The sequence below is a fragment of the Haemorhous mexicanus genome, chromosome 10 (assembly GCF_027477595.1).
Source record: "Haemorhous mexicanus isolate bHaeMex1 chromosome 10, bHaeMex1.pri, whole genome shotgun sequence".
Lineage (NCBI taxonomy): Eukaryota > Metazoa > Chordata > Aves > Passeriformes > Fringillidae > Haemorhous > Haemorhous mexicanus.
The window spans coordinates 15949229-15962274 of NC_082350.1; the positions used below are offsets into that span (position 1 = coordinate 15949229).

The window sequence follows — 13046 nt, forward strand, 5'->3', positions numbered from 1 at the left end:
TTCTAACAGCGCTCCGTTGATGCAGTTTAAGTTACAGAGATCAGTGGTGTGGGGGAGACTGGCAGCCTGTTAGGAAACCCTCCTTGCCCTGGAGCTGCTGCCTCCCTTCTGGGCCAGCAGCCGTGACCTTTGGAAAGGTAAGGAGGCAACTGTGCTGATGCCTCTCTCAGCTCTGCCAGGCTGCTTTGCATGCCTAGCACTTGTGAAATCCAGGACAGCTCAGCAGCTTTTACATGCCAGCCCAGAGGCAGTCTCAGCGTTAAATGCTACAAAAACAAAACAAAACAAAACAAAAAAAAAATCAGAAAAACCAACCAAACCAAATAAAAAAAAAATCACCAAAAAACCAAAGCAAAAAAAGGAAAAAATAAAATTCCACTCCAAAAACTTCTGGTTCAGAAACTCTGGCACTTCTGGCACCTCCTTTTCCCTTCTCTAAAATGGCGACTCCACTCCTGATTTGCCTACCAAGCAAAGGTGTTTGCTGATTAGGGAAGTAATGTTTGTGCAGCACTTTGAAGATTTAAAGTACTACATTAATCCTACATGTTGTTCTTAGCAGAAGCCAATTTTTAACTAAGAGGAGAAAAAAAAAAAAAAAGAAAAGCTGATTTAAATAGTGACCCTCCCCTACTTCAAGATGTTCACTCATCTCCCATCATCAGCTATTCTTATCTGTAAATGTTTTTTTAACCCTTCCTTCTCACAGTTCTCAGAAACCACAAGTCTCATTCAGCTTTTATTTGAAAAATGGCTTCTTTCCAGGCTGTGGCTGTTTCTTGTAAAGTTAATTCCTTTGGTAATATTGCTGGAGGCACATTGGTATGTTTGGTGTGTGTATGTACACATATATATTTTCCCCCTTTTCACACGGTGCTGTTTTTATATATGTGTAGTGAAAGATACCTAATCCAGGATTATGATTCTCTTTATTCCTTTCTCATGAAAGTAGGTGGGGCTTTTTTTTGTGCAAGTTGCACTGATGAAAATTATGTTTAATTATGCTTTTTCCTCTCCACATAGACAAAAAAAAAAGTCTCCTTAAAAACCAAAAAAAATTTCTTGCACCTAATTTTTCCCCTCAGTTTTCCTTCAAAAATAGCTAAAACCTTAAAACTGAAATTATGAAGAAGAAAAAATTTATGATGCCATCAAAACTAGAAATTGCTTGTACAAAACAGCAGAGGGATCTTCTGCCCCAGTGGGGGACACAACCCCTCCCCATCCTCAGTTCTAATGCCTCATGGTTTTTCACTTGCAGATCCCAGGAGTAGTGTAGGATCCCTGTAGTGAGCTCTAACTCATCTCCAGTTACAGTGGGAGGGAATCAGCCACAAACACTGCAACCAAGAAGCTAAATCCTAGTGGGGAGAGGAGGTCATTCACACCATCTGATGCTTTCTCCCAGCAGGACAGGCATGCTGGATGCCCCACAGTGACTGCTGTTTGAAGATCAGGGTACACACTCAAAGCAGCAAAGCCAAATTTTCAGTTCCCAGTGCTGACAAGTACCAGTTCATACAGTAAGTAAATAACTTCCCTTCTCATTGCACGGGGTACAGACTGTCCCTTACAGCACGGTCCTGCACCACAGTTCAGCTCTGCCACCATGGAGGCCACTGGTCAAACAGCATAGAGCAAAACTCCTGCTCACACAGAGAGGCTATACTGCCTTAGGAGGATTTACAAAACAATCTGGGACATAAAAACGCAGAAAAAAAAGCAAGACAGCTTACATCACAAGGCATTTTCTAGAAACTGCTCCACAGGTCTGTACAACTGCTTGTAAGGAGTAACAGAAGATGATAGCTGGTAATAACAACAAAATATACATGACAAAGATATTACGGGGAAAAAACACAATTACATTCTAATGGGAACCGAATGCACTGAGATCTCATTTTACTCAAGCATAAAAACCCAAACAGAAGCCAGCAGTCCCCTCCTGACTGGTTCTCACAGGTGAACTGGTTCTTCCCAGCTTTGTGAGCTTGAAAACACCTCCCTGCCGTGAGAAAGGCACCTCCTTCAAAGACAATAAGCCTGGCTCCTTCTTTCCAGGTAGATGACCTAGGACTAGTTACTTATGCCTGAACAACCTTGGTGTTAGGCCCTGTAATGTCACACAGAAGGAAACACACCTCAGAAGCTCCTCAAGCAAGAAAACACAAATGTCACCTCTCCCTGCACGAGAGCGATGCTGGCAACAGACACCCGTCCTGCCTCCCCACCTGCCCTGTGCCAAGAGCCCACACGTGCTGCAAGCAGCCTCTTGAGGCAGGGACAGCTGTCAAGGGCTTAAGGAAGCCAAATCTGAGCCACTTTTCACCTGAGACAAGTGCCCAAGTAGAGCAGCACTGGTGATCCACCACAAAGGCCTCAGCTTGTAGCACTGCACCAGCCTGCAGCGCCTGCATCCCAAACTGCAGCCCCATCCTCTGCTCCGCTGCCTTCTGCCCCTTTGGATTGCACCATCCTTTCCCTTCCTCTCTGCCACAACAAGTGGGGGCTACACCAGTGAAATAAATGATGCTGGGGAACTTGCTGGGCTGCAGACATTTACTCCCAGAGCGGCCCAGAGGTGCCCAGTCTGTCTGCTGGGGGAGGGCTGCAAACCCCCATGACAAACGATCTCACAAGGACCCTTCTCAAGGGCCCTGTGCAAACAGGCACAGACTACACCCCTGCTGAATAGGGGCCTCTGAGGAGAGGAAAACCCAAAATCTTCCAACAAGGCCACATTCAAGCCCTCTCTCCTGACAGCTTTAAATACAACATTACAGGGTGAAACTGGAAAGCTCAAATGACACTGACCAACACCACCAAGGAACCACAAAGCTAAGAGTCCACAGGAACACTTAGCACAGCCTTCAGGTATATCCACTGAGAGAGTCACCAGCCTTTAAAAATGTTTTCACTTATGATACTGAGAGATAATCAGCAGTCAGGACATACTGGACACAACCAGAGTTACTGAAATGATGCACTATTTGAACAGATTATTTAAGAGAACACTGAACACATAATTAGGAACTGCTGAGTCAAGGTAATGTGCACATCTAATTGCCCTTGCACTGCTTCACTATGCTTATGCACAGTCCTCTAATTCATTTTATAGAGAATAGGAAAAAATCTCAAATTTACTACATGGATCTGAACACAGAATGTATTTAAAATAAAAATGGAATGAGTCAATCTGAAATAGAAATACTGAGATAGCCCAGCCAAGGAATCTGTTCTCTCAACCACAAAAACCTGTTATTGCTTGTGTGGACTAATTTAAGTGCATTCTTTTCAGCTTCCTTAAAATGCAGCTTTTCCAAATTCACTAACCCCAGCCAGCACAATCCACTTAGTTGCTTTCATGCATGTCACACACACTATTATCCAGCTTTGCTAGCAAAGAGAGCCTGAAATCTGAGCATTTTCTGATGGCTGAAAGTACAGCTGAGTTTACTGAGAACAGGAAAACCAGTGAGCCTGCCTGGAACACAGTTTGCAGCTTTGGAGAGCTCCATGTTTCATAACAAACCCTGAAAGGGCCAACCCAGCTCAGCTCCAACCTACTGCAGGGCATGAGAATAAGCTGCTAAACTCAGGTATTGCCAACACCTGAATTATGCAAGTCTCGCAGGGCTTGGTGTCTTTCTTCAGCAGAATCAAAAATTTGCAAATAAATTCCAGTTTTCATTTAAAAACTTAGAGCAATTTCTGCCTTCTTGTCATTATCAAGAAAAGTTTTAAAGTATTTAGCAGATGCACCCTAAAGGCTCAAAAACATGGGAAAGAATAAGAAGAACCTGTTTGTCTTTTAAAAAAAAAAGAGTCTCATGACTTATAAGGTGGTATCTTGCTTTTGGGGATGGGCGGACCAGATTCATTTTTTGATAGCTTGCATTTGGCAGTAATGTTAACTTTTACTTACCTTGACATACAACTCTAATTTTTACTTTCCTACTGCAATCATGCTTTCCCCCATTAACAGGTTCTGCTAGTGGCAGGTGATTGCCAAATATTTTTTAGGGGGAAAAGGGAGTGCAGCTGTTTATTTATTTGAGCTCCAGGTGGGGAAGATCGGCATGCAACTTGCATAAAGCAAAAAAATCTGAGGTGGCACACTTTTGAAATGCCTTGTTTTCTTCTGCTGCAGAAACATGAGGAGATACTACAATGCCCAGCCATATGGGAATTCTCCCACAATAAATGAGACACTATTCTGCTGAAGTTCTTACTTCACTGAATTCAGAGGGCTTCTCCCTCAACCTCAACAACCTACTCTCTGTCTCATCAATACAAACAGTAACTGCTTGTTCCTTTGCAGCACGGTTTTCAAGAAGGTTTTGTTGTATGAGGGTGCATGCGAGAAACTTTGTTCAATTTAGACTATAAAGGTTTTTGTTTTCAAACACTTCAATAGAGGTTCAATTGATAAAGATTTTTCTTCTGAAAAGCCTGATTAACCTGCTTATATCCTTACTCACGTTCTGAGGTCATTAATTAAAAAAATAATCAAGGATGCTTATAAAGTTCTCTGCAATCCAATCTCAATTTGTCATCATTAATTAGATCAACATTGCATACAAATGAGACCTAACCTGATTAGACAGCATGTTTTACTGGAAATCCTACTGACAGTCATGAAAGACTTCAGAGAGAAAATCTGCAACATTTTCAAAGTGAACTGCTCATACATATGGAATCACACTGACACCTAACATCAGCTAGTGTTTCTCTTTGTAATTTTGGCCCTTTTTTCTTCTCCCTTCCCCCCCCCCCCCCCTTAATTAGGAACCCATCACAACCTTGAGCAGAGAAGCTGTCATAGTCATCTCCCTCCCAGCCTATACTTCACAAATACTGCTGATTTTGCAAAGGGTGTCCATTGTCCTAGGACAATAAACCTCCCCTTCTGCAGAATTTGGAGGAGAAAAAACAATATCAAAAAGTTCTAAGAAAAAGATAATTCCACATCTGTTCTCAGAAACATAGCATTTAGGTAACCAGCAAGTACACTCTACTTTCCCCCACCTCCAACAGAAGTAACCTTGGGATCTAAATGCACACAGTGGCTTGGAAACCTGAAGCACCTTCACAGGTCTCAAATCACTCCATGAAAGCAGCTCTTTGCTTTTTGGAGAAATAATCCATTCCTCTTACCCAGCTCACTGCCTTCACTCCCATGACCTAATCTGACATGACTCAGCCCAGAAGATCAGAGGAGCTCTGGTGAAGCACACTGTCAAGCCAGGACAGCAGATCCTCTGCCAGGCACCACCAACCCCTTCCCAGAAGGACACGGTGGGTCACACTGGCTCATCCCCTCCACAAAGGGGAAAATGCAACATAATGGATTTCCTTACTTAATATTGTTAACCAGGGAACTGCAAGAGGGAAAATGGGGGAAAAAAATAGAAAACTAAACCAAACAAACTAAGAAACAAGGCTTTCAAGTTTTGGACTCTTAATAAGGGTGGGGCCATCAAGTAATTACACTTTTAATAGGTCACTGCAGTGGAAGAAACTCTTCCAGTTGGGTAAGTTCCTAATCCATCATTAAAAAAGACGACAGGCATTAATCAAAGTGTATGAAGTCACATGGGGGGGGGGGGGGCAGCAACTCCAAGAACTTGCTCTTGCTGAGAGGATGGGGCAATCACTCCTGCTTTCATCAACATTTCATGCATGTTTCCACACTTCTCAGGACGACAGTGGGAAGCAGAGCCTTCACGTCCCTCCCCACCCACCCCACTGATAAAGCTGTCGAACGCAGATTACCAACTGCTCAAGAGCTCATGTGAAATGAGTTGGTGGATTAATTAGCAGAAGGGCAGAGCTCTGAAGATGGATAGATGCTCCACTTCACAAGGTGTATTGATTGAAGGTCCCCAGCCAGCACCACAGGACTGTCATAATCCACTGTGAATGTACAGCTCACTGCCAGCTCCTGCATGAGCAGCTAAATCTGGGTCACTTGGCTCTGTGCAGGGACACCTGGACCACACTCCCTCCTCCCTAATCAGACAGCTGTTTAAGAGCCCGTTCCTTTAGTAAAATACATGGACTTAGACCTGAACAGACTTGCAACATGCATGGGGCATACACCTTCATCTGCTGGTCCACATCAGGGCAATGAAAAAGTAGGGAAGGCTAAATGAGCCTTTCCCCAGGCTGCACACATCTGATGACTGCAGTCACCAAACAGTAATTTAATTTATTTTTCAAAGTCAGCATGCAATCTGAGCTTTGACCACTACCTAGATCCACACTGAAATTCAGCCCTCGCTTCTATCCCTAAAAGCCACTATCACTGAGGTGAAACATCTCATTTAAGCTTGCTAGTAGCTCTCTTGCCTTCATCTCTGCTAGAGCAACCTACTACATACATTCAAGCCTCGTTTCAAAAGACTGCTTTTCGTAGTTGAAAGGACAGCATCAAACACCCTGGCTCCTTGCAGCTGCGTTAGATAATTCTTTGTACCACATGTATCAAAAGAGAACATCTTTTCATATCTCCTTCAAAGGACCCTCTCCAGAACAGTTAGCAAAAGTCCAAGCCAGCATTTTCTTGCCCTGAAAAATGCAAAGTAGAACTGACCAAGAGTTTCCTCACCTAAAGGGAATTGAAAATAAATATTGTGTGTAGTGTAATAGGAGAAACAAGGACATAAAAACAAGTGTGAAGTACAGCAGAGTATCACTCCCCAGGCTGATGAGTAAAAAATGCAATTTCAACCTCACTTAGAAATACCTCACCCTTTTATGCATAAACAAATGAAAATCTGGTTGTGAACTGGGCCTATCACATTTTAAGCTCACTTAACATGATTTTCTGAACAAAGTTGTTAATGTCAGTTCTAGACAAATTTTACCAGAAAAGGCTTTAAAAATATAAGGGACATAACCTTACAGTGATCTGTGGTTATATGGCATCTTTTTCCACATGAGAGCACAAGGGCTCTGTTTCTTTGCTGGCAGCAGTAGCTGGGAGGTTTTTTTTAGTTGCATTTGCAGCTAGATTGTATCTGAGATCAAAGCAGTTCCTCAGATTAAAAAGAAAAATAAAAAAAACCCACACTATTTTAATGCTCTTAGCTTTTGGTAAAAAGTCTTTTTTTGCTTAAAAAAAAAAAATTAAATCCTTGCTTTTATCCAGATAGTGTGGAACAGGACATTATTCACTGCACCGTCTCCAAGTGCCAGCAGGAGAGCAAGGCAAACATTGAGTATCTTTAGAACAGCAATCTCCTCCATTGTAAACATCTCTACTCTAGAGCCCTAAACCACAACAGCTGGACTTAGAGCTCCAGCAGTGCTGTGTCCTGAGCTATGAAGTCTCTAGAGATTGAACAATCAAGCCAGCGCCACCAAGGATCAAGAGCTGGGCTTCAGGCTTTTTTGCCTTTTTTTTGGCTTCAAGCTTCTGCCTTTTTTTTGTTAAGAAAATAAGTGTTAAATAAAAAACCCAAAACACCAAACTAACAACAAAACTCCACAAGAAAACAATCCTGCACCCTTCAACAAAACCCCAAACAACACACAGGGCTGACCCGAGCTGGTGACACACTGGGGTTCCCACACCAGATGCAAGAGGAGAAGGACACAGAAAATGACAGCCTCACACTCCATGGGTCTGAGCAAAGAGCACCACCTCCACCCTGCTGGCACGGCCCTGCATGCCAAACCTCATACAAACCCACGGATGGTGGAGAAAGCCAAGGGAAGCACTGAGGCAATGCTAATGCCCACCTCAGGTTTTACTCCAGTGCTAGGCCCAAAAAGAGAGCCACTCGTTCGTCATGCGTGATCTCTACGTGACTGGCTTTTTGCAAGGCATTTTAGTCTCCTGGGATTTAGTGGTATTACTGAGGGTTAAATTCCCACCACACCCTCTCAGAGCAACCAAGATAAATGTCTCCCTTCTGTGTGACACATCACACCCTGCAGAGGACTCGGGTCACTTTGCTCTTGCACAAGCCTGGGTATGTATTACATGATAAAGTCACTACGGGCAGGGGGACCAAAGGCAGCAAAGGGATGCTATGTCCTTACCGTCCATGTTGCTGACTTTGCTGTGCTGGACTGTTGAAATGATACATCGAAGCTGTGAGGTCCTGGGTAGTCTGTGTTGGAAGGGATGGCTGGGGAGGGAGAGAGGGCGTCAAAAGTCGAGCTGGGCTGGGCGTAGGGCGAGGGGGCCGTGACGCTGTTCTGCGCGTGCTCCGTGTTGTACGGGCTGGTGGAGGAAGAGCCATTCTGGATCTGCTGGTCCATGCTGTTCAGGAGCCCCAGGTTTGTGTACTGTGGCTGCAGGCAAAGAGATGCACAGGAGTGTTAGAGGAGTTGCATCAGCACAGGCTGGCCAGACATGGCACAGCCTCCACCATGGAGGATGCACAGCATCATCTCAGCACCACTGCTCGTGTCACACCAGGAGGGAGATTTGCAAAGGATATCCCCCACTTTACATTGGTGACTGAAACAGAAAGGAGCATAGCTCTTTCATACACTGGACCAACAGCAGAGCTGGGAAAACAGCCTATGCATAACCGGGAGGTGATTTGCAGGGCAGAAAGCCATCACAGAGAGAAAGAGAGACAGGGTTGCCATGTCTAGCAACACAGTCAGACCTTTTCAAAGGTACTGCTGAAACCTGATAAAAGCCAGCAGGTCCCCTACAGTGCACCTGGCTCTAACTTGTACAAGGCTACACCATCTTCAGCAGTCTGATGCTCTACACAAAGGCTACAGATCTGATCCCACTAGACAGGATGACATCAAGACCTCAAACTCAGGTGGTAACTGTGCTGAAATGTGACTCACTGGAAAAACAGTTAGGTGCCACTATCTGCACCTTACATTCAACTCCCAGTGACCAGTCACAGATGGCGGTTGGGAATTAAAGTTCTCATCAAGTAGAATGGAAACATCATAGAAGGCTTCTTTTAAGAAGTATCAAGTTGTACAGTTAAGTAGTAGTAAAGTGCTACTTAGCACTTTAAAAGCTTTCAAGTACAAACAATAAACGAAACAACTGGAAGACATCAAAACTACAAACCTCTAAGAATAGAGAACAGAAAGGGCAAAGGTTAGATTAAAGAGAGGTTAACAGAAAAAAATACATCTAACACCCTAAATTCAATGTGTAGCCATGGTCCCGCATATCAAAGAGAGGGGAACACAGTTTAGAGGAAGGTGAGAAGAATAAGAAAATCCTTTTAATGCCATCCTGTAATGTGACAGTAGATAATAACTTTTGAGCCTGGAAAAAAGACTATGAGAAGAAAGGTGGAACGTGGCATGATACAAGGTGATAAATTCCAAGATGACATGGAAAAAAAGCAAAACAAAATTAATTTTCATGTTCTTTTAAAAGAGGAGTTGGGGAATAAGCAAACATCTTGAGCAGAATTTTGGCTTAAACACACAGTTATTCATCACAAAAGACGTATGCTTCACAAAACCCACAAATAAACATGGATTTTTCTTTTTGTCACAAAATGTCACAATACTAAAAGCCTAAGTTCAAAAAAGCAGGAGACAAGCTCAACTTGAGAAAACTCCATCAAAACAAGTGAATCTGATTTAAAAATTCTGGACTACCAACACTTGGAGCTGGGAAACTATTCTGGAGAAAGTTACACAACTGCCACATGTTTTTAATCCTCTGAAGGGCATGGCACTGGAAAGAGTGACAGGGCAGCAGACAAGTGGGATTCAGTCAGGTACACTGGGTTCACAGCCTCATCCCTGTGTGTGTCCCAAGGGCTCTAACTGAGCCCATCTCAGGGTAAGCAGCATCACAAAGGTTTGTGGTGCCCATTCCCAGCAGCTCTGGGCTCAGCCAAGAACATAAAGGCACCTGTTTCTGCTGTTAGCTGCTGACACAGCAGAAGGGACTCAGGCTCTTTCTCTGATCCAAGGCTCCAAGCAGCTCATGTCCCTTAACATCCTATAGCTCCAGTCCCACCCAGAGTGATCAAGCTCACCTATCTGTCAGTATTTCAGCTACTCTGCTCACAACTTCCCTCATCATTCCAACAGTTATTCCTCTTCTTATCAGCCACGAAGCAAAGGCTCCCTGAGTCAGATCACCAACCACAAGATCCATAACAAAAAGCTTTCTCAATACTGGGAATCCCAGTAGCCCTACTGAAGCTTCAAGTAACACAACACTCCTCCAAAGACCTGAAAGGGAAGGGCACAACCTATCTGCTGAGCTCTCCTGGGAACTTTGGATATGCCAATCAACATCCTGCTTTACCAGTCACTTCAGCCTTTCACAGAGGAAAACAGGATGACCCCATTGCAAAGATGAAGTGTCTTCCATGTGCCCAAAGACTTCACACTCTCAGACTGTACTTTCAGAATGGAAGTAGAGAAATTTAAACCACCCACTGCAGCTCTTCCTTAGGTTTCTGTTTCACTAGAAGAAGCTAGTATTTTCTGGAGGTTTTATTAAGCACTCAAGATGAGGCTGATGCTCTGGGTCTTCAGTGAGGCACATGGGACCTTCCAGAGATGTATCAGCTCACAGGAGCTGTGCTGTGAAAGTCTGGTTGGGGGGAACAGCCGAGAAAACTTCATTTTGGAAGCTGGGATAGGCTGCAGAGAGAAGGGAGAGCTGGTTCCTTCCCTCGCTCAGTCAGCGACTTGCTGTGTCCTTGGGCAAGGCACCTCTCCTCCCCCTCCACCCTCACCCTACTGCAGGCAGCAAGGTCTGCAGGGCAGGGATTGCTCCTCACCCTGTAAAAAGCCCTGCACTTAATGGGCCTCCTTTGTCTCAGGCCTGCAGGCAGCAGAGTAATAAAAGCAATTACATACTGAGTCCTAATCCTGGGTGAACCAGTGACTCAGGTTAGTCATTTGCCCTCCTTGCCTCAGTTTCCCCCTCTGGAGCAGTGTGGATGTTATTAGTGCCCAGTATCCCTGTTAGATGGGAGAGCTTGTATTTAATTAGACTCAAAGCTAAGTAGTTGATGGGGGAGGGAGCAATCCATACTGGTTCTTCTTCTCCAAAAGGAGATTGCAGCTTTGGCAACACAGATGACAGTTATGTCTCATCTCCTGCAGGCTATTCACTCAACCAAGACCTATTTAACGGACTTTTGGTACACATCTTCCCTCGAGGCTAATTCCATATAGAAAGAGCCTGAATTCTGATGTGCTGTACCAGGAAGAGTTTTTTACCTGATCAATAATTTTGCATTTAAACAAAAAACAACCCTCCTACCCCAGAATACTCTAGTGAGTCCTGAAGACCTCTCAAAAATGTAGAAGTATCATTCAATTGTTTCATTCCTCATGGAGATTATAATCAGACACACTCCCTAACCAGCAAACCAGAGAAGACAGCTGTGATGAAAACAGTCTCCTACACCAGCTCAGACACACAGACAGCAGAACAATAGTGTTCAGCTTTCACTTAAAAACTATTTCTCTAATCCCAGGCCACTTAAGCTACTGGGGAAAGATGGCCAAACAAGCGGTCAATGTTAACAAGACAGCACAGCCTGGAAATGCTGAAGGTGCTGCCTGGGATCCAATTAAACAAAAATAATAAAATAAGTGCCCCATTAAAATGTAAGATATCCTTCAGATATTCCAAGATCCTTTTCATTCCTTTCAGTCCAGGGACCATCTGTCTAAATGTTATCGGCGGAGCAGCCATTCCAGTGCATTTATACACTCACATGCCGCAGCCGAATGCCGTGTCCCCATTTGCTCTTTAAATAACTATTAATCTCCTTGCACTTATCCTCATGCTGACACAAGCAGCTGTTGGACTCCCCTTCTGCTGCTTCGAGTCCCGCCAGCCTTTCACCTTCCCTGGCCCCTGGGTCCCTCCCCAGGCAGGTTCTCCATCCCTGTGACAAAGCCACCAGGTTTGCACACCCCAGCACTAAGCCCAGTCTCCCAGCTACGCCCCGCGGCAGGCGCGGAGTTGTTTGCGCTCAAGGGGTCAACACCTGAACTGCCTGCAAGGTTTTGGAGGAATCTGATAAGGCTTGGGGAGGCACACGCCTTCTGACAACAGGACAATTAGAGGGGCAGCAAGCCCGGGGAAGGCACACGCAGGAATTCACCCCCCTGGCCCCTTGGGTGGGGAGAACAAAGAGAAGAGAGGCAGCAGACTGTGTGCAAGGTATTGCCCCTCAGGAGGGGGCTGCAGGGCGTGTGTTTGCACACCCTGCTTCCTTTCACCATTCACAGAAAGGAACACAACAGCATTTCATCCAGAAATTAATTCTTGGCAGGTTGGAAGCACAGAATTTAACACATGCTCATATTTTGCTGTGAGGTTGTTTCAAATTACTGAAATGTAGCCCAAACACTGATTCCTAATATAAAGACAAAGCTATTTGGTGGAAAGAAATGAATTGCGTATAAAGCTGAAAGAACAGATTATCTAATTTTCAGAGCCTTTGTTTGCTGTTTTGCTCCCTCCACCGAGTTTCTGAAACTATTAATACCGCTAAACCATTATAAAAACCTTTGGGCAAGTCTAACAGCAAATAATTAGAGCGCTACAATTAGATCTTAGACCATGTATTTCGGAACATCATTTCAACAATGCATCTTGAACTATCAGTTTCGCTTCCTACATCCCATCAGCTTCACTTTCGAGTTCTCATGCTAACTCATGCTTGTGGGTTAGGGGAAGCAAGCTCCTGCTGGAGGCGTTGCTGAATTAAAACCAGACTGGAAACCGGCGATGGTTTAAAGCTCGGTTCTGCCGGCGGGAGGGTGGGTGTCCCCCGGGAGCACGGGGGTACAGCAGGGGACAGCAGAGCCGGTGGCCAGCGGCTCCGGGGCACTTGCCACCAGAGGGCAATGCAAATGCTCCGGCACGGCAGAGCCAGAGCCAGGGAAGATGCCCCGGCCCACCCAAACCCTTCTCACCCTGCCCTGCAGCAAGAACCCACCCCTGGCTCTCCAGCCCAAAGCCCATTGTGTAAATTAACAGGGTTATGAGAAAGATCTGCACAAAGACCCTCCGTTGGAAAGGAAGTAACCAATGTAAGTCATGAAAGGCTCTGAAGGGGACT

General features: G+C 44.8%; 1 protein-coding gene across 6 annotated transcripts in view; it reads right to left on the reverse strand.

Annotated features, from left to right (window-relative positions):
• Positions 1–13046, reverse strand: part of TP63 (tumor protein p63) — a 105541-nt gene that overhangs the window by 46711 nt on the left and 45784 nt on the right. For all 6 annotated transcript variants that reach the window (XM_059855495.1, XM_059855493.1, XM_059855497.1 and 3 more), the window contains one exon: positions 8050–8304. In XM_059855495.1, the coding sequence (XP_059711478.1) occupies positions 8050–8304 (255 nt within the window). The remainder of the gene's footprint in view (positions 1–8049; positions 8305–13046) is intronic.